This window comes from Bufo gargarizans, chromosome 2 (genome assembly GCF_014858855.1).
Source record: "Bufo gargarizans isolate SCDJY-AF-19 chromosome 2, ASM1485885v1, whole genome shotgun sequence".
NCBI classification, from domain to species: Eukaryota; Metazoa; Chordata; class Amphibia; order Anura; family Bufonidae; genus Bufo; species Bufo gargarizans.
This window is the reverse complement of record NC_058081.1, coordinates 244,062,768-244,090,679: the sequence shown is the minus strand read 5'-3', so window position 1 is coordinate 244,090,679 and position 27,912 is coordinate 244,062,768. Positions and strand designations below refer to the sequence as shown.

At 42.6% G+C, this 27,912-nt stretch overlaps 1 protein-coding gene across 4 annotated transcripts in view; it reads right to left on the bottom strand.

The window, feature by feature from the left end:
- PUS7 (pseudouridine synthase 7) overlaps positions 1 to 27,912 on the bottom strand; it is a 73,493-nt gene that overhangs the window by 25,803 nt on the left and 19,778 nt on the right. For all 4 annotated transcript variants that reach the window (XM_044280175.1, XM_044280174.1, XM_044280176.1 and 1 more), the window contains 6 exons: positions 18,906 to 19,050; positions 7,285 to 7,396; positions 6,513 to 6,590; positions 5,153 to 5,281; positions 4,385 to 4,510; positions 4,241 to 4,302 (listed from right to left, as the gene is read on the bottom strand). In XM_044280175.1, the coding sequence (XP_044136110.1) occupies positions 4,241 to 4,302; positions 4,385 to 4,510; positions 5,153 to 5,281; positions 6,513 to 6,590; positions 7,285 to 7,396; positions 18,906 to 19,050 (652 nt within the window). The remainder of the gene's footprint in view (positions 1 to 4,240; positions 4,303 to 4,384; positions 4,511 to 5,152; positions 5,282 to 6,512; positions 6,591 to 7,284; positions 7,397 to 18,905; positions 19,051 to 27,912) is intronic.

Sequence of the window (27,912 nt, the reverse complement as noted above, 5' to 3'; positions counted from 1 at the left end):
AGACAGACATTCACATGATTTCTCATGAGAGCACAGTTTCTTTGTGATCTTTAAAACAAATTGAATACAGTAACCACAAAATACTTATTCCCGCATCATAAAAAGATGTCACTAGACTATGCCGTCACTTCATGAGTGTTCTGGGATACCCACCCCACGATCATGAGAATGAACAGTCTACAGTGTGGCGGCCCCTTTATGGTTTTTCCCTGCACAGCGGTTTTCCTATTCACTTGAACGGTGCAGTGCTGTAGTTTTCTGCTCAGCAGGTGGCTGGGACGCAGCTTTACAGTGAAGGAGCCACAGCACTGAATCCGTGACCCTTCATTTTCAAGATCATGGGTGTCCCATTGTTTGTGAAGTGATTGCATATTCCTATGATATGCAATCAATAATTTTATGGAATGGGGAACCATAGAAGGAGCTGTCCAGGGATATAGAGGAAAAAAGAAATGGATGTATTGTTCCAAAAAAAAGGGATACGCCTTTCCACAGGTTGTGTGTGGTATTGTAGCTCAGCCCCATCACTTCAGTGGAACGTAGCTACCCCACCAGACAACACATGACAAGTGTTGCCTTGTTTCTGAAGGAAATCAAACATGTTCTTCCAAACCTGTAAACCCTTTAACCCCTTAAGGACACAGGGCGTACAAGGGCGTACATGTACGCCCTGTGCATTTTCGATCACTGCCGTGCGGCTGGCAGTGATCGGAACCCGGTGCCTGCTCAAATCATTGAGCAGGCACCTAGGCTAAATGCGCGGGGGGGTCCCGTGACCCCCCCATGTCGGCGATCGCGGCAAACCGCAGGTCAATTCAGACCTGCGGTTTGCTGCGATTTCTGATCCCCGCGGTCCCTGACCGCGGGGATCAGAAACTTTAGGATTAAAAATTGTTTCCAGTATCCCTCCCCCCTGCACCCCTGAGTTTTCGAGCACGGTGGGAGGTGCAGGGGGAGGGTTGCGGGCGGTGCGGTAGGCGGGATCGCGATCCCCCGCCCGCCTCCCATTGCGTAATCGTTGGCGTCTAGTGGGTATACCAGGGTGCCAGCACATTGCTGGCACCCTGGTATAAACGGCTGACATCGGTGATGCGATGTCAGCCGTTTAACCCTTTCCATACAGCGGTCCGTACGGACCGCTGTATGGAAAAGGTTAACAGTAAGAGGGAGCTCCCTCCCTCTCCCATCGGGGGGCTGCTGTGCCTTTGCAGTCCCCCGAATGGAGAGGGAGAGAGCTCCCAGGCAGCCCCCCCAAGCCCCGTCCTTACCCTTCCCCGTCTGCGCAGTTCTGGCCACTACTGAGCAGACGGGGAAGGTTCCCATGGCAACAGGACGCCTGCTCAGGCGTCCTGCTGTCCATGGTGCTGAACAGATCTGTGCTGAAAGGCATAGATCTGTTCAGACAAAGTGTAAAATACAGTATAGTACTATATATTGTACTGTACTGTATTATGTAGACATCAGACCCACTGGATCTTCAAGAACCAAGTGGGTCTGGGTCAAAAAAAAGTGAAAAAAGTGAAAAATAAAGTAAAAATCAAAAAACACATTTATCACTGATTAAAAATGAAAAAAATAAAATTCCCTACACATGTTTGGTATCGCCGCGTCCGTAACGACCTGATCTATAAAACGGTAATGTTACTTTACCCGAACGGTGAACGCCATAAAAATAAAAAATTAAAAACTATGATGAAATTGGAATTTTGCCCACCTTACTTCCCAAAAAAGGTAATAAAAGTGATCAAAAAAGTCGCATCTATGCCAAAATTGTAACAATCAAACCGTTATCTCATCCCGCAAAAATCATACCCTACCCAAGATAATCGCCCAAAAACTGAAAAAGTTATGGCTCTTACACTATGGAAACACTAAAACATGATTTCTTTTGTTTCAAAAATGAAATCATTGTGTAAAACTTACATAAATAAAAAAAAAGTATACATATTAGGTATCGCCGCGTCCGTATTCACCGGCTCTATAAAAATATCACATGACCTAACCCCTCAGATGACCACCATAAAAAAATAAAAATAAAAACGGTGTAAAAAAAGCCATTTTTTGTCATCTTCCGTCACAAAAAGTGTAATAGCAAGCAATCAAAAAGTCATGTGCACCCCATAATAGTGCCAATCAAACCGTCATCTCATCCCACAAAAAATGAGACCCTACTTAAGATAATCGCCCAAAAATTAAAAAAACTATGGCTCTTAGACTATGGAGACACTAAAACATTTTTTTTGTTTTAAAAATGAAATTATTGTGTAAAACGTACATAAATAAAAAAAATTGTATACATATTGGGTATCACCGCGTCCGTGACAACCTGCTCTATAAAATTACCACATGATCTAACCTGTCAGATGAATGGTGTAAATAACAAAAAAAAAAAAAACGGTGCCAAAAAAGCAATTTCTTGTTACCTTGCCGCACAAAAAGTGTAATATAGAGCAACCAAAAATCATATGTACCCTAAACTTGTACCAACAAAACTGCCACCCTATCCCGTAGTTTCTAAAATGGGGTCACTTTTTTGGAGTTTCTACTCTAGGGGTGCATCAGGGGGGCTTCAAATGGGACATGGTGTCAAAAAAAACAGTCCAGCAAAATCTGCCTTCCAAAAACCGTATGGCATTCCTTTCCTTCTGCGCCCTGCCGTGTGCCCGTACAGCAGTTTACGACCACATATGGGGTGTTTCTGTAAACTACAGAATCAGGGCCAGAAATAATGAGTTTTGTTTGGCTGTTAACCCTTGCTTTGTAACTGGAAAAAAATATTAAAATGGAAAATCTGCCAAAAAAGTGAAATTTTGAAATTGTATCTCTATTTTCTATTAAATCTTGTGCAACACCTAAAGGGTTAACAAAGTTTGTAAAATCAGTTTTGAATACCTTGAGGGGTGTAGTTTCTTAGATGGGGTCACTTTTATGGAGTTTCTACTCTAGGGGTGCATCAGGGGGCTTCAAATGGGACATGGTGTCAAAAAAACTGTCCAGCAAAACATGCCTTCCAAAAACCAAACGGCGCACCTTTCACTCTACGCCCCGCTGTGTGGCCGTACAGTAGTTTACGGCCACATATGGCGTGTTTCTGTAAACGGCAGAGTCAGGGCAATAAAGATACAGTCTTGTTTGGCTGTTAACCCTTGCTTTGTTAGTGGAAAAAAATGGGTTAAAATGGAAAATTAGGCAAAAAAATGAAATTCTCAAATTTCATCCCCATTTGCCAATAACTCTTGTGCAACACCTAAAGGGTTAACAAAGTTTGTAAAATCAGTTTTGAATACCTTGAGGGGTGTAGTTTCTTAGATGGGGTCACTTTTATGGAGTTTCTACTCTAGGGGTGCATCAGGGGGCTTCAAATGGGACATGGTGTCAAAAAACCAGTCCAGCAAAATCTGGCTTCCAAAAACCATACGGCGCACCTTTCACTCTACGCCCCGCTGTGTGGCCGTACAGTAGTTTACGGCCACATATGGGGTGTTTCTGTAAACTGCAGAGTCAGGGCAATAAAGATACAGTCTTGTCTGGCTGTTAACCCTTGCTTTGTTAGTGGAAAAAATGGGTTAAAATGGAAAATTAGGCAATAAAATGAAATTCTCAAATTTCATCCCCATTTGCCAATAACTCTTGTGCAACACCTAAAGGGTTAACAAAGTTTGTAAAATCAGTTTTGAATACCTTGAGGGGTGTAGTTTATAGAATGGGGTCATTTTTGGGTGGTTTCTATTATGTAAGCCTCGCAAAGTGACTTCAGAGCTGTAGTGGTCCCTAAAAATTGGGTTTTTGTAAATTTCTGAAAAATTTCAAGATTTGCTTCTAAACTTCTAAGCCTTGTAACATCCCCAAAAAATAAAATATCATTCCCAAAATAATTCAAACATGAAGTAGACATATGGGGAATGTTAAGTCATCACAATTTTTGGGGGTATTACTATGTATTACAGAAGTAGAGAAACTGAAACTTTGAAATTTGCAAATTTTTCCCAATTTTTGGTAAATTTGACTTTTTTTTATGCAAAAAAAAATTTTTTTTTTAACTTTATTTTACCAGTGTCATGAAGTACAATATGTGACGAAAAAACAATCTCAGAATGGCCTGGATAAGTCAAAGCGTTTTAAAGTTATCAGCACTTAAAGTGACACTGGTCAGATTTTCAAAAAATGGCCTGGTCCTAAGGTGTAAAAAGGCTGTGTCCCTAAGGGGTTAAGATTACAGTTTAAAAATGCTTGCTCATACCTCCAGGCCTTGGTTTCAGGATCAGATCTATCATTTCATTCCAGTTACTCTGAAGAATTGCCCTAAAAAAAATTAACAACACAAAAAAGCTCAGCACTGCAGTTTCTAAAGCAAAATATGTAGGTAGCAAATGTTGTAACTTACCTTCCCACCTGGTAAGTAGGAACAGCAGTAGTTCCAAACCTTTGCATACCATAATAATTTATGAATCCAATATCACCGAGAGAGGACATGGCTTGTTCCACTTGTTCTTGTGTTCCTGTAATATTTCTGCCAAAACAAGTTAAATATTTAAACTCATGGTTGTGTTTTACTATTGTGCCCCCCAAACCACAGATCTGCAAAATACAGACACCTATTATGCTTAATCTCACTCCCATTACTAGAAATGACTATTCTTGTCTGCAATACGAACGCTACGCAATACACTATCTTAAATTTAAAGACACTCCATTCTTCTTATCAGATTATTTGTCCATGTAGAGATTTGCCTTTGTGCACCTCTTGCTGTCATTCCACTTCGTCACTGTGCTCACAACTACCAGGACATGCCAAGTTTAACCCCTTAGTCACTACCAATACACCTTTTCACGGCGGCCCAGTCTAAGCACTACACGGGTCCCCCGTGCAGCAGAGAGCTGGTACTGCTCTAACAAGCTCAGACCGGCAATGGCACCCGCCACATGTAAGGGTTGACAAAGGGAGCAGACTCTCTCTGTCTCCCATCGGCACCCCACAAAGGCGATCGCAGGGTGCCGATGTGTGTATAGGCTGGCTGGGACCTGGTGTAGGCCCCAAGACGGTCTTGAGTGTACTCCATAAGGCGCAGCCTGTTGGGGTTAAATTCAACAGCTCAAAACCAAGTGGAAAAAAAACTAAAAATATCAACCAGACATTCATGGAATAGCTAACCTTAAAACAACTGTGAAATGATTGCCTTGAAGTTCACCCAATTTCAGTTGATTCTTCTGGTATGTAAAGTTTCCCAATTTGAAGTTCATTAAACATTTGTTTAAATGGGCCAGTCTCTGTGCTGTTATTCTGTAAAAGAAATATATTGCATGCACTATTCAATATCATATTATAATACGAGTCCATTTACCGTATATGCCGGCGTATAAGACGACTGGGCGTATAAGACGACCCCCAACTTTTACACTGAAAATATAGAGTTTGGGATATACTCGCCGTATAAGACTACCCCTTTTTCAACACACAGCAGTACATTACTGCATCCCACCACCATCCCTGGGTACCTCTGCCATCCCTGAATCCCACCACCATCCCTGGGTACCACTGCTATCCCTGCATTCCACCACCATCCCTAGTTACCACTGCCATCCCTGCATCCCACCACCATCCCTAGGTACCACCGCCATCCCATGGTATCACCACCATCCCTGCATCCCACCACCTTCCTTGTCCTCCCTCCCTGCCTCCCAGACCCTAAACATGTGCCACCTATACCCTGAACATGTTTTTGTTATGTTATTCTTCATATTCACATTCACATATGCACATCTGCGCCGCACTTAGATACGCCACATGGAGATCTCGCACATGCGCAGGAGCGAGATGCGAGCGGCCGTGAGGATCCCGTGTATCCACGCTCGCCGCATGAAATCTCGCACATGCGTAGGAGCGAGATGCGAGCGGCCGGGAGGATGGCGGTACAAGGAGCATACAAGGTACAGAGCAGGGGGAGGCATACAAAGGTACAGCGCAGGGGGGGCGGTATACAAGGTACAGCGCAAGGGGGGCATATGCCATGGGTTACATCGCAGCTCTCGGCTGCTGGGGATACAAGGCAATAGCCCGGGCTCTCTCTGTTGATAATTCGGGCGTCCCGGCACTGCAGCGCCCGCCATACCCGGCGTATAAGACGACCCCCGACTTTTGAGAAGATTTTCATGTGTTAAAAAGTAGTCTTATACGCAGGAATATACGGTAAGTGCTGAGGGATCTCTCTGCAGAGGGCTGTAGCATAACTGGATTTGTATGATCAATTACACTGTCATGTCACCTGGCCAATCCTTTCAACAAAGAAAATAGTTCTTTTCTTGCACCTTTCTATGTCACCATAAGCTACTTTTAGTTTTTGCCCTGCAATGGTCATTTTCTAGGTATCATTCTTGGGTACACGTCACCCGATTCTCTCCAATCTTGCCGATTGAGGCGGGAGTGCAGCTGGTGACTGTGCAGCTAGAGTCTGCCGCTGTTCCCACACAACCACTTTGATGTAGTAGTACATTAAGGTGCCTCAACTACTTACTTAAGAACAGCAATTGCTTGAACAGTGATAGCTCTTTTGTCCTTGGTCCCCATGTAAGAAAATATGTTGGGTTTAACCCTGCAGCAAAATGGAACAATGTGATAGCACATAAGACTTTCATTTTACTCTACTGGTACAGATCATGTTGCAATAAATATGGCCTCACAGTCACATACGAATTGTAATGAAACTACCATCTGCACTTTTTAATAGGTTTATTACAATGCTTATAAAAGCAAAACTGCTGACAGCTCTCGGTAGAGGGCAGGGGACAGGAGTTATTACACAACTCTATCCCTGACTTTAATGCTAAAAAAAAAATCAAGTGTAGACCGAAAGAGAGCCCATAGGCTGCCAGGCTTCAGGCTCCATGTATGAGAGGTACCACAGCCATCCCTCACAGCAGATGGGAGGAGCTGTGGAGCGGCTTATACACGGAGCGTGAAGCATTGCAGCTTGCGGGCACACCGCCAGTGCACTTGCGGGAGCGGCGCAAGTGGGATCCAAATTTTATTTTTTCAGCACTATGGTTGTGCATTACCTCCTGCCCTACCTATAGCTATCAGCAGCCCTGCATCGAGAAATATGCAAGCAGACTCACTAACATGTAAAATCTCAGATACCATATATTCTAAGCTTTAACCACCAAATCCGTAAAAGGGACAGTATGGGCCCCTGTAAGGGGATACAGTTTTGTCCATTTAGTGGCTAAAACTTCAAACATTCAAATCCGTTGGAAAATGGTTGAAAAATAAAAAATAAAAGCACAGACCTTAAAAATTTGGAGAGCACATTAATGGCATCCATCGTGTCCTTGTTTTCCTTGTACAGCACAAAATGGCAAAAGCTCCCCCTGGATTTTGGCCAGGAATGTTTACGTGGATCTTAAAATAGAGAAAAAAAATATATATACTGCAAGATAGAAAAAAAAACTTTATGTGGTAACCTCACATTGACCTTTAGGGAGTGGATACCCAGTGTATTGGAAAGTAGACTAACGCAATCAAATAAAAACCACATGGGCCCATTAAAAGCACACAAAATATGGAAAACTTGCACAATTTTTGACAAAGAAAAGGCACTGTTTTTATGTCTCCAGTTAAAAGTGCGTGTTGGCATTTCCATTTGTTTTCAGGGGCATGAAATGCCAGCTTTGCTTACCTGAAAGCGTTCTGACCTCTGTCCGAGTGTATAGCATTAAGAGCACAAGAAAGTAAGGTTTAAATTCTACGTCTTTTCAATGTTTATTGGGGATGGACATGCAAAGGTAACTATGGCTGCATGGTCATTCCACTGTCTTAGGATACAATGGCTTCCAGCAAATGCGTGGCAGGTCGCAATGGTCTTAGAAGCAGGAACAGGCTGTGAGAGAATGAACCCTTTCCAAAAGAGTCAGGAACTTTAATTCTCAAGACGTCCTGTGGCTTATTGTTAAAGGATAATGCACAGTCATCTGTATTTTACTGAAATGGGTTTGCTTTATAGTTTTCAGACTAGGATAAAAACGTCCAACTCTATTTCACACCACATTTAAAATGGCATCTGTCATTAGGTTGGTACCTATGAAACTGGCTGACCTGTTGCATCTGCACTGGTCCCATGTTCACATGTGCCCGCATTGCTGAGAAAAAATGTATAGTATATGCAAATGAGCCTCTAGGAGCAATGGGGGCGTTACCATTACACCTAGAGGCTCAGCTCCCTCTGCATTTTGACAGGAGAAGGCAGTGAAAACATCACACCTGCCTGGTCCTGTCAAAGTGAAGAGGGCGCAGCCACAATTTCCAAGGGGTATAGTAATTGCTGTCTCTCCTCCTGTGGTGAAACAGTTACTGGAGGGCAGGTCCGCCAAAGGCCCGATATCCCGACGATATAAATTTATACTTGACGCCAATGCCCCCTCAACCCCATTGAAAATGGGAAGAGGATATGGGGACAATATCTCAAGAACAATGGAATGACGTTCTGGCTTTAACTACTAGTCTTACACTGAACAAATCTCAGAGGCTGTCGCAGCTATATCTAATACACAGAGTGTATAGAACCCCAAAATTTCTATTTAAAATAGGCGCACGACCAGACTCCACTTGCCCTCGCTGTGGAGCAACAGAAGCAACATTGCTTCATATGGTGTGGAATTGCCAAAAATTGGGAAAATATTGGGAAGGTATACGTGAAATCATAGCCGTAACGACTCAGATTACCGAATGATCCCGGAGTCTGCGTATTGGGTATACTGAAATCTCCAGGAATAGGGGAAAAACGTCCCCATGTATGCACAGAACGCAGTTTCAGGCGAGGTTTTTAATTGCTAAACATTGGATACGGGAAAATCCACCCAACTCACAGGAATATATAGTTTCCATACAGGAATACAGTTTTACTCCTCGAAAGAGGGGTCTATGTCAAGAGAAAACGTCCAAACAAATTCCTGTCAATATGGAGGGGCTGGTTGGAAGCTGGGAATTTGGCTTTATTAGCACTGATAAGAGATTGCATAAGAGGGCAACTATCCCTACTGGGCCACTTACCTTAACACAAGCGGTCTACTGGGGACGGTCACATACTCTCTTTATTATCAGTTCTTATTGAAATTGCCTTTTTGAGATATGATTAATAAATAAAAATTATGTAATTATCTCTCTGCAGGATCAAGCAAGGGGGGAGGGAGGCAGGTAGGATGTTAAGTAGTTATTTAGCATTATTTTTGTAACGTCTTGTTTCTTTACAATATCAAGTTTCTGTCTAAGTAACTTGTATTATGGGGACTCTATGTTACTATAGTGATGGGTCCATTATTTTGTTGGGAACTTGATGGATAGAGGTCGCAGCCATTGGAGGAAAAGCAGAGCCTCTAGGTGTAACGGCAACGCCCCCGTTGCTCCTAGAAGCTCATTTGCATATATTAAAACACCATTTTTCTCAGCAATGGGTGCACATATGAACATCGGACCAACACAGATGCCTTCAGCTGCTAAGCGCACATGAAACATGTCAGCTAGTTTCATAGGTACAAATCTGCTGACAGATGCCCTTTAAGAGAATCCATCCCGTTGCTTCTATTAATATACAGGTGCATGCTGCCTTCACAGCAGGAAATCCTAAATGATGTGACAAGTGGGCTAGGAAGATGAATGCATAAAGTGCTTCACTCACAATGCAAAAATATACCTAGCAAAGTTTTACGCAGGAAAAATACATGGGTGAGGGTGCCATGCACATACTCGTAATAAACTGCTATTCCGCATCTTTGCGTGTCGGCGGCACATTTACACAGGCCAATTATCATGAGCAAACGCTCCTACAATCTTACGTTCCTGATAACTGGCCTGTGTAAAAGCACCCTTAGGTGCTAGGCTGAAGTCATTTTCCACAGTACTTTTAGGAAACAGAGCCAGCTACGGCAATCTGGTCCTCTGTAAAGGGACTTGCAATTGCATAAAATGAGCCAGTTAGTAAAGGGGTTATCATTACTAAACCTTTGGAAGAGAAGACATGCATATCACAAATGCAAGACTTCTACACTTCCCAAGGAACAATGGCAATTATATTTATCAATGAAAAACTGATGGTAGTTTAGAAGAGTGCAACACTACTTGCTTGCATGCAAAACATCTCATGCTTAAGGCGTGCAGAGTCACATCATACATTCTTATGGTCTTGCTGATTGCAAGTTCAGGTACTAAGCAATAGCAGGACAGTGTGAAGCTGTACTACCAGAGAAAGAACGTCTGTATGTTACCAGATACACAAAACAAATTCTTAGTTAAAATGCAGAGGCCTATATATTTTGACAAAAACAAAAGGGAATACAAAAGTAGATTTAAAAGGCGCGTGGCAAAGAGAATTTAAAAAAATGCCATATTAAAAAGGGGTTGTCCAATGGTTTTTAGAATTCTCGGCAGAGCAGACAGGCTTATAAAAGAAAAAAAAAAAAATGGGTCCCTCTGTTGCAGTGCTGCTGGTCCCCAGACAGGACTGGAAGTGGTGACCCCACATCCATCAAGTGAGTGACCACTCAGTCATTCAATCAATTGCCTCAGTAGTCATGTACAAGTACACGGACCAGTAACTGGCTGAGTGGTTATGTGGGAAACCCTGGGATCCAGACCTGCACTGCTGAAAGAAGGGAACTGAGATACTGAGATTTTTAAATACTGCCAGACAACTCCTTTAAAAAAAGATTTGACAGCACCCAGCTGGCTAATTCACTTTTTTACACCTTTGCATCTACCTTTAATTAAAGGGGTTTTTCCCATCCCAGACAATGGGGGCATATGGCCACGCAAGCATGGTGCACTCCCATTCATTTCCATAGGGATTCTGAAAATACGGCCGGATTTGTTTCAGAGATGGGTGCGGTGCAGTGATTATGCCCCCATTGTCTGAGATGGGAATATCCCTTTGAGGCACGAAGCAATACCCCATCATGTTACTTATTTACTGACTACAACAAAACCTGCATAGATGGTCCGTGCAACCATACCAGTTTCTATCTGCCTCCTACATCTTGCTAATCTTCTGTGGAGGACAGAGTGAGGTCACAGACATAGTTGTAGCAGTGCCTTTTTGGTACCATTAATGGACTATGACTTTATTCACAAAAACACGGTCCTGGGGACATTAGCCACCACATCCCAGGCTGTCTACACAGCGACACAAGCCCCTACAATCACCCAAACATTTGGGGCAGAACCTCCTATTTCTGAAGCAGACTTTAATTTGTACATGTTGCGGATCCACATGCCCATTTAGCCCCTTTCAATGGGGATAATCAATGTATGACCACAGTATCCACACACAAACTGTGGAGAGAATGGAATTTTTCTTCCTCTTACTGTGGATTTCAAATCTGCACCATATGAACAATGGTGTGGATCCCCATTAGAATCAGTAGGATGCTTGTATGAAGCAGTGTTTGATGTGGATCTTGGGGTGGAAAATTAATCATTACAAAATTTGTCCGGTGTAGAAAGCAAAGAATGATTAACAAAGAATACAAATATTATTCACTGCTTACAGAAAAATATCTTCACTGAATTCATGGAGGCTTATTATTCCACTTCGAGGAAGCGAACAGAATCAAAAGGGACAAATGTGGGACTTTAAAGGGGTTGTCCAGTATCCTATATTGACCTATCCTCAGGATAGGTCATCAATATCAGATCGTCGGGGGTCTGCCTCACGGCAGTTCAACTGTTTAAAGAGAAAACAGCGCTGCATTCTCTTCACCGATTACCTGCTCGCCATCGGAGCGGTGAGCAGGCGTAATGACATATACGCCGTCCCATTCACTTCACTGGGAAGGAGCGGTTAAACTCCGTCTGCTATAGGTAATCAATATAGGAACTGGGACACCCTCTTAAGGCCGTATTGTGCACCCTGTTGCCGTATTGCGGACCGCATTTGCAAATCTGCAATACACGGGTGCAGTTCCGTGGGCATGCCACATCACGGATGCGAACCCATTCACTTCAATGGGTCCGGAAATCGGGAGATGCGGAATGGTGCGGAAAGGAAGCACAGAACGGAACCCTACGGAGTGCTTCCGTAGGGTTTTGTCCCGTACTTCCGTTCCGCAAAAAGATAGAACATGTCCTATCTTTTTGCGGAACGGCCGGATCGTGGACCGATTCAAGTGAATGGGTCCACGATCCGCTGCCGCACACACGCCCGTGTGAAAGAGGCCTTAATGAAACTGTCATAAAGAAAAACTGTCTTTGCTGTCCATAGCAACCAAATCACAGCTTTCATTTGATATTCTGTAAACATTAAATCTGTGCTGTGAATGGTAAACTATGGGCAACAAATGACAGATGTCCTCTAAAAGTAAGTTTATCAGTAAAACTATAATAAAGACTGAGACAGATCAATCATCATTAAAGGGATATTCTGGCTGTCCTTTTATCCTCTATCCACAGGACAGAAGGACAGCTATTAGGGTCCATTCACACATCTATATGTGTTTTGCAGACTGCACATAGCTGGCAATCTCATAGAAAATGCCTTATTCGCAATTGCGGACAAGAATAGGACATGTTCTATTTTTTCTTGCGGAACGCAAGTGCGGATTCGGACAGTACATTCCGGCCCCATTGAAAATGAATGGGTCCGCACCTGTTCCACAAAATTGCAGAATGGATGAGGACCCATTTTGCGGACGTATGAATGGACTCTTAGATTGGTGGGGGTTCTACCGCTGGGATTCCCATTGATCATGTACCTTATACCTCTCAGAGCCCTCCAAAATGAACGGAGAGGCCGGTTGGTAATGCAAACTGTACTCGGCTGTCTCCGGAACTCCTCTAGAGATGAATGGAGTGGCAGTGAACATACTCGACAGGCCACGCTGTACATTTTGACGGCGTCGAGGGGTACGGGGTACCCGTTCTTGGGATCAGCGTAGATCCTAGCGGTAGGACTTCCACCGATCTAATAGGCTACTTTTAACAACTGGAAAACCCTTTAAATACTATGTTTACAGTTCGTTCAGCAAAACCCCTAAATCTCGCTTCATACAAAATCAAAAAGATCTAAGCAAAACTGAACAGAAACATTCCCTAATGACATTTTGGAAAATCTTCTTATGCTTGTCTACAGAATGCATGGAGACTAATATATTTTTTTCAGCACCAAACCACAAGATCTGATTCACACGATCAGATTCCAGGCATGTGTCCTTAGGATACCGGAGGGTTTTTCTTTTTGTGTTTTCATTTTTCTTCCCCATCTTCCTTGAGCCACAACTTCTTTATATTATCTTTCACATAGCTGTATGGGGGCTTATTTTTTGCGGGATAAGTTGTACTTTCTAATGTCACCATTTATTATGGCATATAAATGTAGTGGGAAGCGTAATTACTACAGTTTTACGGGTTTTTGGCGTTACGTTTGCGGAAAAACTGACCCATGACCTTTATTCTCTGTATCAGTATGATTACAACAATACCCCATACATATAGAGTTTTTATGTCCAAATCGTTTAAAAATAAATGTCAACTATAATATTTTTTTTAACACAGCACTGTACTCTAGGAAAATCTGTAGTGTTTATTGATACCATTTTGGAGTGTGTGTGACTTTTTGTAATAAGGAAGGTCAAACAGGATAGGCAGATAAGGCCCTTCCTTTTTGATCACATTGCTTTGGGTAAGAGAAGCAATAAAAAAACAAAATCGTAAATTGTCTATTTTGACTTTATTTGACGTTTACCCCATTTGCCGTATTAGAAAAATATTTTTATATTTGAATATTACGAGCATTTTCGGTCGCGGTGATACCCATGATGTCTATATTTTTTGTTATTTATGCATTATTATTTATTTTTTATATAATACAGAAAGGGGGCGATTTAAACTTTTTTTTATATATTTAACAGTTTTCTGTCTTTTTTGTGATGATTTTAAAGCTCGTATTTGAGTGTACAAAATCCATTTTTTATTTTGAAATATTTATGGATTTTTAAAATGCAATTACTGACTATTGCTCATTTCTTATATATTTGCCTGCCACCTGGTGGCCAAAATAAGAATTGCAGCTTCAATGCAGTCTGCCTCAGCAAGGCCGAGTGCATTGGAACCAATTACCGGCATCCTCATTGGCTACAGAGGATGCCGGTAAGAAGCTTGCGCTTCCGAGTATATCACAGTTTAGATGCGGTGATCTCACTTGATCACAGCATCTAAAAGGCTTTAATGACCGCGATTTGCATTATTGCTGGTCACAACAATTAGCTGTGGGTCTATGCGGAGAGCGTCACAGCCAGGGAGAAGGCGATTTGTTTTCTCCCTGGCTGTGACGCTCTACGCTGTGATTGAATCGCGGCACAGCCAGGGAGAAGGAGATGCCTATTGAGAGACCGCTATTTTTCTTATTTTCCTACTGCTTCCCGATCTCCTACTGTCAGCGCTCAAAGCTGCACTGAAATACACTGCCTGTCCAAAAAAATAAAATAAAATCGCCACCTGGATTTAACTAAGCAAATAGTTACGAGCCTCCGATTATCTTTCAGCTGGCAACAAGTAATTTAACCCCAACTGGTGCAATGAGTTGCTTCTCATTTCTTAAACAACCGTTTCGAAGGACACATATCGTGGTCGTGGAAACGATGTTAGTCTGTTTGAGAAGGGTCAAATCATTGGCATGCATCAAGCAGAGAAAACATCTAAGGAGATTGCAGAAACTACTAAAATTGGGTTAAGAACTGCGCCCAACGCATTATTAAAAACTGGAAGGATAGTGGGGACCCATCGCATTCGAGGAAGAAATGTGGCGGGAAAAAATCCTAAAAAGGGATTTGATTGAACAACTGTGTAGCCGTAAGAAAACCACTAATCAGTGAGGCAAACCAGAAAAAAAGGCTTCAATTTGCTAGGGAGCATAAAGATTGGACTCTGGAGCAATGAAAGAAGGTCATGTGGTCTGATGAGTCAAGATTTACCATCTTCCAGAGTGATGGGCGCATCATGGTAAGGCTCCATTCACACATCAAAATGCGGAACGGAATTGCGGACCCATAAATTTCTATGGGGCCGCGCGACGTGCGGCCCCAATCCATGAAAAAAATATAAGTCCTATTCTTGTCCGCAAAATGCGGAACGCACATTGCCGCTGTCTGTGTTTTGCGGATCCGTAAAACACACATGGATGTGTGAATGGACCCTAAGAAGAGAGGCAGATGAAGTGATGCACCCATCATGCCTAGTGCCTACTGTACAAGCCTGTGGGGGCAGTGCTATGATCTGGTGTTGCTGCTAGGTTCAGCAATAGTATGTGCTCCAAGAAGGAGGTCAGCTGACTATCTGAACATACTGAATGACCAGGTTATTCCATCAATGGATTTTTTCTTCCCTGATGGCTCAGGCATATTCCAAGATGACAATGCCAGGATTCATCGGGCTCAAATTGTGAAGGGAGCACGAGACATCATTTTCACACATGGATTGGCCACCACAGAGTCCAGACCTTAACCCCATAGAGAATCTTTGGGATGTGCTGGAGAAGGCTTTGCGCAGCAGTCAGACTCTACTATCATCAATGCAAGATCTTGGTGAAAAGTTAATGCAACACTGGATGGAAATAAATCTTGTGACATTGCAGAAGCTTATCGAAACAATGCCACAGTGAATGTGTGCCATAATCAAAGCTAAAGGCTTTTTTTTGGTGGCAACTTTTTTTTTTTGGGACAGGCAGTGTATATTGTCAGGACTGCTCTGCACAACCATTGGAGTTCTCTTCATTATGATGGACTATGTATTTCAGCTTTGAGGAGCAGGGGAAAGGGTAAAAAATAAAATAATTGTTATTTGGACTCCTTATCTGCAGTACTACTTACATAGTACTGCAGATGATAATCTAAGCTCACGACAAATTCCCTTTAGTTTTTCAGTTATGTTAGACAATCATTTAAATTATATACGTTTGTTCTTTATGGCTCTGAATTATACTGGTCAGTGTTATACTGACAGGTAGCATAGGAGGCTCTGCTTTAGGTGGGGCCTTCCAGAATCCTGTTCATGGCAGACCTCCGGGCCTCTTTCTGTAAAATCACTTAGGTGTTGAGGTCTGTTGAGATCTTGAGGACCACAACAATTGTATGTCAAGGTGCGAGCAGGTGTTAAAAGGTGCTGTCTTAATTCAGCAAGTGGCATTTTTCATGTAGAGAAAGGTAATACAAGGCACTTACTAATGTATTTTGATTGTCCATATTGCTTACTTTGCTGGTTAGATACATTTTGTCATCACATTATACACTACTCATTTTCATGGTTATGACCACCTTGAAATCCAGTCATGCTTTTAGAGGAGTAAAAAAAAAAAAAAAAAAAAAAAAAAGAAGAAGGGCTGGCCTATGCAAATTCCCACGGTTCCATCGCTTTTTCCTACATTGTGCAGGCACGGCCACCGCTTCCGGATTACTAGGTTGTCGTAACCATGGAAACGAGCAATGTATTAAATGTGATAGAAAAAATGAATCCAGCCAGCAAAGGAACTAATACGGACAATCACAATACATTAGTAAGTGCCTTGTATTAACTTTATCTACATTATAAATACCATTTGCAGAAATGAGACAACCCCTTTAAATAGGTTTCCAAATTTTTACCGTTCAATCGTATGAATACCTAGTGTTTTCACTTATACCTCCTGTTAGTTTCTGTAGTTTTACAACAATTACCAGAGATGCTATAAAGGAAATCCTGTCAGAGGAATTTTAACATGATTTAAATTACAAAGATGACACCATTTAATTCAATGTAATATTTGCTTTGCGCCCAAAAATACCCTCAACTTAAGGCCTCTTGCACACAAACATTTTTTTTTCCTGTTTATGTTCCGTTTCTTGCGTCCTGTATAAGGAACTATGGATCTGCAAAAAAAAAAAAAGGGAGGTCCTCCTTATGCCTTCCGTTTCCGTATTTCTGTTCAAAGATCGAACATGTCCTAGTACTGTCCGCATAACGGACAAGGATAGTACTGTTCTAAGGGGACAGCTGTTCTGTTCCGCAAAAAACGGAATGCACACGGATGTCATCCGTATTTTTGGCGGATCCGTTTTTTTTGCAAACCGCAAAATACTGAAAAAGCCATACGGTCGTGTGCAAGAGGCCTTAAGGTAATGTGTCATCAGAAAATGACCTATTTAAATTACATTTTATATTAAACATTTTTACTGAATTTTTTGTGATGTTCCTAAAAAATAAGGAAACATTTTTTTTCCTTGTTAATATCTACTTCTAAACCCTAAAATCCTGCAGTTTTCCACTAAGCCTAATAATAGGCACCACACCTTGTTCTGTACAGATCATTTTTCGCCAGTCATCTCATCTTACAAGCTAAATTACAATGACTGATATCACCTACATATAAATAACACAGGTCTCATCATTCAAAGTAGTACTCCATACTAACCTCTACAGGTCACAGGGCATGTCTACAAAGCTCTACTATACAGCGCAATCTTTAGTTTTTTATCAATACCATGAGCATTTTTTATTTATTTTTTTAAAGGCAAATCAACCAAAAAATAAAAATAAAAAATGTGATTCGGTGATTTTGATTTTCTCAATTTTTTCCCCACTTTTTTCATCCCACATTTGAAGTTTGAACATGTAATCTCTAGTTTGCATATACCATAGACCAAGGCTCCCCAACTCCAGTCCTCAGGGCCCACTTGCCGGTCAGAATTTAGGAGTACCCCACAGAATAAATACCTGTGGTAAATCCTGATGGATGGACACTAATTATATCAGCTGCCCAATACTAAGGCAATCCTGAAAACATGACCAGCAGGTGGGCCCTGAGGACTGGCGTTGAGGACCACTGCCATAGACTACAATAGTGTACCACTGCAGTCTGTGGCAAAATACCCATGTTTTTATCGAGCCTGAGGGCTCAATAGGAACCTTACTATGGTAGACCTGAAAGCTTTCAGAAAGCTCTCGGCTGCTACAGTAACTGAAGAGCTCCCACAATATCATTGGGGAGAGTGGTTTTGGAGCCACTTGTCAATGGGAACATTTGACTCCAGTATCGACTCCAATCACAGACTCTGCCAGCACATGCCTGCTGTGTAAAACAGCACATAATTGCTGTTTACAGTATCCACTCATCTACTTAGCAGGTACCATCTTTTAGTACTTTAAATCTGCCATATGTGTACAGCAATGTTTTTGGTCACTAAATAATAACATTTGTGACCAATCCACAGCTCAGGTGACAAATGTTAGATTAATTAAACCTTGAGCACTGGCAGCAGCATGCTCAGGCACTGTTCTGATCAATTCCATCTCACCATGGCCATTTCATTAAGGAGACAAGGCGGGTCCCCATGCAAGTGATGGTTAAAGGGAACCTGTCACCGGGATTTGGGGTATAGAGCTGAGGACATGGGTTGCTAGATGGCCGCTAGCACATCCGCAATACCCAGTCCCCATAGCTCTGTGTGCTTTTATTGTGTAAAAAAATAAATAAATAAGATTTGATACATATGCAAATTAACATAAAAGAGTAATATCCTACTTGTGTGACCAGAGAAGAGTCATATTTTCAAGCTCCGATTCATTTCAGGTTAATTTGCATATCTATCAAATCGGTTTTTCTACACAATAAAAGCACACAGAGCTATGGGGACTGGGTATTGCGGATGTGCTAGCGGTGATCTAGCAACCCATGTCCTCAGCTCTATACACAAAATCCTGGCGACAGGTTCCCTTTAAGGGTTGGACCCCAACTATTATACAGTTATCACCAGTACATTTTAAACCTCCAGAATCCAGCACCAGCATACTGTTTGACATTTCACACAGTAAAGGAATGATAAGGTCATGCATTCTCTGGGTGATGTATGGAAGGGAGGGACTATTGAAATGTCTCATGGAGATATGATCTTACTTGATAAAGCCTTTTTGCCAGCTGCATGGTAGGCTACAATATATTTCTTTCCATCTCGATCCTCCGTTTTGGTTTCCAGTCCAGGGAATAAGCCTTTTACAGCCTGATGAATAATTGTCCTCTTTTGTTTGCTGTCATCAACAACCTGAAAATATAATTGGACAGAAAAATCAGTGCAACCACTGGAAAGTGGAACTAAGCTTCCAATAGTAAAGAAGGGCTAAGGTGAATTAAAGAGAACCTGGAAAAAAATATCCCAAAACAGACCCTCTTTTTTAGTGGGCAAAATTATTTCTCCGAAGTAGGGAGAACAGACAAATTAATAGCAAGTGTAATATCTAACCAGGACCCCAAAAAAGAAATATCAAGGATTCAGACCCCACAGGGTCTAATTATTCACAAGCCAGATTTTTTTCAGAGCTCTATCAATGCAAAAACACCATTGTGAGAGAAAGAACCAACGCATACTTGGACTCTATTAGTCTCCCTACGGTCTTGGAGGATCAAAGGGAGGCACTTGAGAGAGAGATCTCTCTCCAGGAGCTAGAAGAGGCACTTAGGGCAAGTTTAAGGAATTCCTCTCCAGGTTTGGATGGTTTTCCATATGAGCTGTATAGGGAATATGGGGAACTTATCTTGGCACGTTTACTTCAAGTCTTCATTGAATCTTGTAGGGACGGTAAACTTCCTGAATCAATGACAGAGGCAGTTATTATACTAATCCCTAAAAAAGGGAAAAAAAACCTTAGAGATGGAGTACTACAGACCAATATCCCTTCTAAATACAGATATAAAACTAATAGCAAAAGTGCTCGCTACTTTCTAGAGTCATAGCCACAATTGTCCATCCTCATCAAAACTGCTTTATTCCAAACAAGGGCACTCATCATTATCTTCATAGACTGTTTGCTAATATGCAGGTAGTGGGCGAGGGGTCCCGCTCCATCTGTCGTTGGATGCAATGAAGGCCTTGGACAGTGTGAAATGGGACTTTTTGTAGAGAACTATGGCAAGGATAGGCTTTGGAGAACAGTTTACTGTTATGATTAGGCTTTTATACGATTGCCCTGTGGCAAGACTAAATATTAAACGGTAGTCTAACCTCAACTTTTACACTGTCCAGAGGTACCCATCAGGGATGCCCTCTTTCCCCACTCCTATTTGATATATACATTGAACCCTTGGCCGCTAGTGTGAGGCAAGACAACTTAATCAAAGGATTCGGGGTTACAGGAGTAGAGGATCGTATTTCTCTATATGAGGATGATGTACTATTCTTTATAGAACATACTAATAAGACTCTTCCAAGAATTATTCAGGTAATCAATACATTTGCGAAGGTTTCTGGATTTGATATTAACTGGGAAAAAACTACTTTGATGTTACTAGATACATTTGATAGTTCTGCTCAGGGGTCTAAGTATGATTACCGTTTCTGAATCTATTGTGTATTTGGGTGTGAAGATCTCCCCTAAAATAGAAGAGTACACGCAGTTAAATATCTCCCCTGTAATTACTAAAATTAGCGCTAAGATTGCGGTCTGAAACAGACTTCCCATATCTAGAGCCGATAGAACTTCCCTAGTTAAAATGGTAATCTTACCCCAATTCCTACATGTCATTCAAAACTCACCTATCTGGATCGAAGATAAGCTTTTTAGATTGATGGAGAGACTTATTAAGGATTTACTCTGGGGAAGGAAGCGAGTAAGGTTAAAGTATCTTTTTAAACTATTGGAGTTGGGAGGATTAAACCTCCCATATTTCAAGGGATATTTCATCGATGCACAATTGTGGTTGTGGAATGAGTGGGAAAAAAATTCTCTTTGCAAGACCCTAGTAAACCCCTCATTATACGATAATATATTTACCTTATTGGAATCCGGACAGTTGACTACGGGAGATTATAACTATAGGATTAGTAGAACACTTTTCTCTAAAGCCTGAGACACGATTAGAAAATGGTTGGGGATTAAAGAGGACCTTTCACCGATTATGACAATGTGAACTAACTATACAGACATGGAGAGCGGCGCCCGGAGATCTCACTGCACTTACTATTATCCCCGGGCGGCGCTCCGTTCTCCTGCTATGCCCTCCGGTATCTTCGGTCACAAAGTTATGGTAGGCGGAGTCTGCCCTTGTTCTGCTGTAGCGCTGGCCAATCGCAGCGCAGAGCTCACAGCCTGGGAGGTTATTTTCTCCCAGGCTGTGAGCTCTGCAATGCGATTGGCCAGTGCTACAGCAGAACAAGGGCAGACTCCACCTACCATAACTTAGTGACTGAAATCTCCGCCTACTATAACTTAGTGAGTGAAGATACCGGAGGGCATACCGGGAGAACGGAGCGGCGCCCAGGGATAATAAGTGCAGTGAGATCCCCGGGCGCCGCTCTCCATGTCTGTATAGTTAGTTCACATTGTCATAATCAGTAAAAGGTCCTCTTTAGGGGGTCTTTACTGTGCACTCCCCTCTGGTACAACTATCACTTGAAGGAACTACTAGAAATTTCTGGGGTTCACTTTTAGAAAGAAAAAAAAACATTTATATTTTCTCCCTTTATCTTTGATAGTACAAAAAGGGAACATGGAAGGTTTAAGTATTTTCAATTAAGATCAGCACTGTCAAATGTTAAAGTATAACTGTCATATTTTTTTTTGGGGGGGGGGGAGGGGGGAGTATTGGATTGTGGTGATTAATATCTCCTTGGTGGCCCTATTTAAACTTTTCACTGTGTATTCAATTACCCCCTTAATTCCACATTTTTTTTCCCTGTACTGCCTACTTTTACCTGTGCTTAAAAGCCAGGGACTGTAAGTAAATGATTAAAGCCAGGTCCTCCCCAGCAGCTGATAAGTGCCTGGGCTGTGTGCACTTCTTCCTGTCCCTGCGCTTGGCAGACGCTCCCTCAGCAGACTGGGACAATGCAGAGTTGAAGCAGCGCAGACCAGGGAAGGGAGATCTGTCATCTGCTCAGTGTATAAATGAAGCAACATGTGGTAAGAGGACCCCTTTGTGCTGCAGGAGATTAACCCTTTAGGGGGAGGTCTCTGGTTACTGACACTTTTGGGGGGCTATTGTTACTGGCTAGTGAGGGCAGGCGGGATTAGCCTCAGGGTGAGGGCAGTGGCGGCCATCTTAACTGAATAGTGAAATAGTTTTATGCAGACTGGTTGCTAAGGGCTGAATCTTATTAAATATGGGGTGAGTCAGTCTAATAGTAACTGATTCTGGAATATCATGTTATTAGTAACTACATATATGAAAATTGAAATTAGGGTCTAAGGTCTTCTGTAGCCCCCCCGGTCCACACACCAGCACACCCCCGCAGGAACCTTAAACATCTCAACTTTCGCTTGCTTTCTGACTCTCTTCTCCCACTCTCTACCATCTGTTGCCTCCAAGACCCAGAAGCTGCTACCACCCTATATAACACCACAATAAGTACAGCTCTGGACACTGTTGCCCCCCTCACACATAACAAAATCCGGAAAATCAACAGACAACCCTGGCACACCAACCTGACCAAGAAACTCAGACAAGCTTCCAGGGCTGCTGAGCGGCGATGGAAAAAAATCCCCTTCTATAAATCATTTCACCGCATACAAGCAATCCCTTCTCATATTCAAATCCTCACTCGCTGATGCAAAACAGGCCTACTTCTCATCTCTGATATCTTCCTTGTCACACAGCCCTAAACAACTTTTTAGCACGTTTAACTCCCTTCTCCGCCCCCCAGCGCCCCCACCCTCTCCTCTCTTCTCAGCTGAGGACTTTGCCAAATATTTCAAACAAAAGATAGTCCACATCAGAGAAAGCTTTACTACATAGTCCCCACAGACCCTCTACACAACTGCTCGGTCCTCTCCCCCCAAAACCCGCTTCTCCACCATTACAGAAGAAAAACTCTTCACTCTACTCTCCAGATCACATCTCACCGCCTGTGCACTTGACCCGATCCCATCCCACCTCATCCCTAACCTCACCGCAGTGTTTATCCCAGCCCTAACTCATCTCTTAAATCTATCACTAAACTCTGGTGTCTTCCCCTCTGCTTTTAAACATGCTACCATTACACCCATCCTCAAAAAGCCTTCACTTGACCCATCTTCCTTGTCCAGTTATCGCCCCATATCACTTCTTCCGTATGCCTCAAAGCTACTTGAACAACATGTCCATTCAGAACTGTCCTCCCACCTCTACTCCTGCTCCCTCTTTGACCACCTACAATCCGGCTTCCGAACCCACCACTCGACCGAGACTGCCCTTACCAAAGTCACCAATGACCTACTGACAGCCAAAACCAAGAAACAATACTCTGTCCTCCTTCTCCTTGACCTGTCCTCTGCCTTCGACACTGTTGACCACTCCCTTCTGTTGCAAACTCTCATCTCTTGGCATCACTGACCTGGCTCTCTCCTGGATCACATCATACCTCACTGACCGGACATTTAGCATCTCCCACTCCCACACCACCTCCTCGTCTCATGCCCTCTCTGTTGGTGTCCCGCAAGGCTCTGTCCTAGGACCCCTGCTCTTCTCAATCTACACTTTTGGCCTGGGACAGCTCATAGAGTCCCATGGCTTTCAGTATCACTCCTATACTGATGACACACAAATCTACCTCTCTGGTCCAGACATCACCACCTTACTATCAAGAATCCCACAATGTCTATCTTCTATATCATCCTTCTTCGCCTCTGGCTTTCTTAAACTTAACATGGATAAGACAGAATTCATAATCTTTTCCCCATCTTGTTCAACCCCCCCCCCCCCCCCCCAACAGACCTATCTATTACGATCAATGGCTGCACATTATCCCCAGTCAACAAAGCCCGCTGCCTTGGAGTGACCTTAGATTCTGCCCTTTCCTTCCGACCGCACATCCAAGCCCTTTCCATCACCTGCCGCCTCAAACTCAAAAAACATCTCCCGCATACGTGCTTTCCTTAACTTCGAATCTGCGAAAATGCTCGTACATGCCCTCATTATCTCCCGCCTAGACTACTGCAACATTCTCCTCTGTGGCCTTCCATCTAGCACCCTCGCACCCCTCCAATCTATCCTCAACTCTGCTGCCCGACTAATCCACCTCTCACCTTATTACTCCTCTGCCTCTCCCCTCTGCCAATCCCTTCACTGGCTCCACATTGCCCAACGAATCCACTTCAAAGTACTGACAAACACATACAAGGCCGTCCATAACCTGTCCCCTCCCTACATCTCTGAGCTACTTTCCCGATACATCCCCACACGCACTCTCCGATCCTCACAAGACCTCCTTCTCTCCTCTCCTCTTATCGCCTCTTCCTACAATCGACTCCAAGATTTCTCCCGTGCATCCCCCATACTCTGGAACTCGCTACCCCAACATATCAGACTCTCACCTACAGTGGAATCCTTCAAAAGAAACCTGAAAACCCACCTCTTCAGACAAGCCTACAACCAATGACCCTGCTGCCTCTATACCGCCATGACCAACTTAACCCGCACCTACTGTGTCCTTCTCCCATACCATGTAGATTGTAAGCCCTCACGGGCAGGGCCCTCTCCTTCTGTACCAGTTTGTAACTCATCTTGTTTATGATTAGTGCAATTGTCTGTTATGTATGTGCACCGCTTATCATATGTACAGCGCTATGGAATGAATGGCGCTTAAATAATAAATAATAATAATAACTGATTCTGGAATATAATGTTATTAGTAACTTCATATATGAAAATTGAAATTAGGGTCTAAGTGCGACAGTTATCCTTTAAGGATAAACCAAGATTAATAATTGATTCATGTACACTAATTGAAGATGATATGATGAGTAGGTCATGTGGTATTGTGAAGATTTCTTATTTTTATAGAATATTAAGTAAGTCGCTGTTTTGGAGCTTTGTCTCCCCTGGCCAAAAAGACTGGGAGGCTGACTTCCTGCTACACTAGACTAGGAAAATATATTTGGAAACTTAAAATTCGTAATCTCATAACTTTAATCACGTAGTAGTCCAATTTAATATTAAACACAGAACATAAATCACGCCGATTTGGTTGACTAAATGTGGGTTGAAGGACAATTCTAATTGGCATATGTTTTGGTCTTGTTCAGAGATAGGTGTTTATTGGAATTTAATTTCTGAATATATACTACAGAAATTAGGGATACGGATCCCAATGTCTCCACAACTTTGCATATTAAATGATACCTCCATAATGAATATTGTTTTTGGCTCGTCTTCTGATTGCAAGAGTATGGTTCTCACGAAACTCCCCAAACTTAACTGCGTGGGTGAGCTTGGTGAAAAAAGTTAAAGGGTATGAAAAAACCCTATATAAAACAAAGAGCTATTGGGGAAAAATGGAAGAGCATATGGTCAACCTGGGAGGACTAGGTACCATAGGTGTATTTGATAACTCCTTTAACTCTGCTCCTCTTCAAAGCAAGTCCCGTACCCCAAGAGACACATTGCAAATAGGTTGGGTTAAGGATGGTTTAAGGGTTTGAATTAATTGAAATACTTTTGATTCTCCTGTTTGAAAACTTTGTTTTCTGTGGAAATTTTGCTAATAAAGATTATTAAAAAAATGAAAAATAAATTTAAAAAAAAGGCGATATGACCCCCTATTTCCAAGATGAAAGGTGCTCACCTGAGGTGGTTGTGTGCAACACAAGTAAGGCATATTTGACTAGCCCTCAGGGCTCAAGGATACAGTTACCAGAAATCCACCATCTGAACCCAGAGAAAAAGTGAAAAACACAAAAACAAAAAACCTGTGCGCTTTCAAACCAATACCCCATATGATCCAATGTAGATAAAAGGACATCCATCTTTATTTGATGCCACAGAAAGTCCAACAGACAACGTGTTTTGGGGTTAAAACCTCAATCAGGTCAAATGTACATATAAAACAAACAATACAGCTGAACATATATACACACACACACACACACGGGGGAGAGCTGCAGTCCACAAAAGGGTCAAAGTGCAACTCCATCCAACACGTCTCTAATTGTAATGAAAAGAAAATGTAGAATGTAAAGAAAAAAAAAAAATCCAAAAAAAAAAAAAATCACCCTTGTATACTTGTACATATCAGATTCTGTGTTTGCTTTAGATACGAGTTTTAGCTATGTCACAGCTCATAACAGAAATAATTCCGGTTGCTGTAAAATACTAGTGTTAGTCTTTATTTCCCATGTTACTATTACTTTGCCATTTCAGTCCCCAATGTTGTGCCCATTGTGTGGCAGCGGGAAAAGTCAACTCTCTTATTATTAGGTCTCATGCACATGAACGATGTTTTGGTCCGCAAAAAAATGCAGACAGCACTCTGTGTGCTGTCCACATCCGTTGTGCCGTTCAGTGGCCCCGCCAAAAAAATAAAAAAATTGGGGCATTTCTATTATGGGCGCCCGTTCCGTTATGCAAATTGTGGAAGGACCACGGGCGGCATCAGTGTTTTGAAGATCCGCAATTTGCGCACCGCAAAACCCAGCACTAGGGATTGACCGATATTGATCTCTATCAGGGTGAATAGGACCTCACACTGCCCCTGCTGCTCTGTGCACACAGCATCAGGGATGTTACCATGGCAGCCATTACACTGCTGGGGCTCTGATCAGAACTGCCAGTGAGGAGGAGGGGAGAGGGACCCTGTGGCCAATGCGATCAATGATTAATACTGGGGGCTTGGGTGACTGCGCCACCAATTATTAATACTGGGGTCTGGGATGGGGGGGTGCGCACTGCGCCACCAATAAAGATAACTCATTAATTCAAGTACAGGAGGCGGGAGCTGTCTGCAGAATCACATAGTCACCTCCCGACCTCTATGAGCGGTAGCTGCGATCCGCGGCAGTTAACACCTCAGGTGCGGCACCTGAGGGGTTAACTACCGCAGATCGCAGCTACTTGTCATAGAGGTCGGGAGTCGGCTATGTGATTCTGCAGCCAGCTCCCGCCTCCTGTTGAATTTGAATGGAGAGAGTTATCTTCATTGGTGGCGCAGTGTGCTGCTGAGGGAACATGGAGAGCGCTGTCAGTAGAGCGATCCTTGTTCCCAATACGTTATCGGTATATCGGCAAAATAGATGCCGATAACGTTCAAAATCCTGAATATTGGCCGATATCGGTAAAACAGATAATCGGTTGATCCCTACCCACCCTACATGTGGCTCGTGAGTAAAAGAGCACCATGCACATTTGAGGTCCAATGTAGAGATTTACACCACTTGTGCTAAAACTAGAGAGAAGTACTCCCATTGTGGAAACTCTCAAGGCATTATGGGGTGGAGTGAGCATTTTGATGTCACAGATATTTTGCAGAAATTAAAGTCAGCAGACTGTAAAATTGCTATTTTTCCACTGATGAGATTCACATCGCACTACTTGAATTCACAAGCAGGTTCTACAGGGTATGGAAATGTCATAAATGTGGATGTTAGCTGCTGTATAGGCACATGGTAGGGCTCAGAAGGGAAGGAGCACCATTTAGCTTTTGGTGCAAGGATTTAGCTGGAATGGTTTTTGGGTGCTACTTTACCTGTACTCAAGGGGGAACCGAATTTTGGAAACTACACCCCTTAGGTTATTTATCAAGGGGTGGAGTAAGCATTTTGATGCTCCAGGAATTTTGCTGAAATAAATGAGCAAAATAAAAATGGCAAGTTTTCAATAGATATGGCATTTCAGTGCCCAATATCCTGTGCCATCTGAGACACAGCACATGTCAAATTGTTAGGCAGACTGTTTGGGTACTGTTTGGGTACATTGCAGGGTTCAGAAGGGAAAGACCACCTTTTGGCATTTGCAGCGCAGATTCTGATGGATTGGTTTACGGGGCACCATGTTGCTTTCGGACAGCCATATGTTTTGTGAGGACATATTTTTTCAGGGTTAATTTACTGTTATCATAGATTCTATCTTGGGGTACAAATAAACTTCTTGAGAACTTACTTTGCTTTTTGGGAAGCAGGGTAAAGAAAAAGGCAGCAACTTTATTCTGCTGGTCAGTACG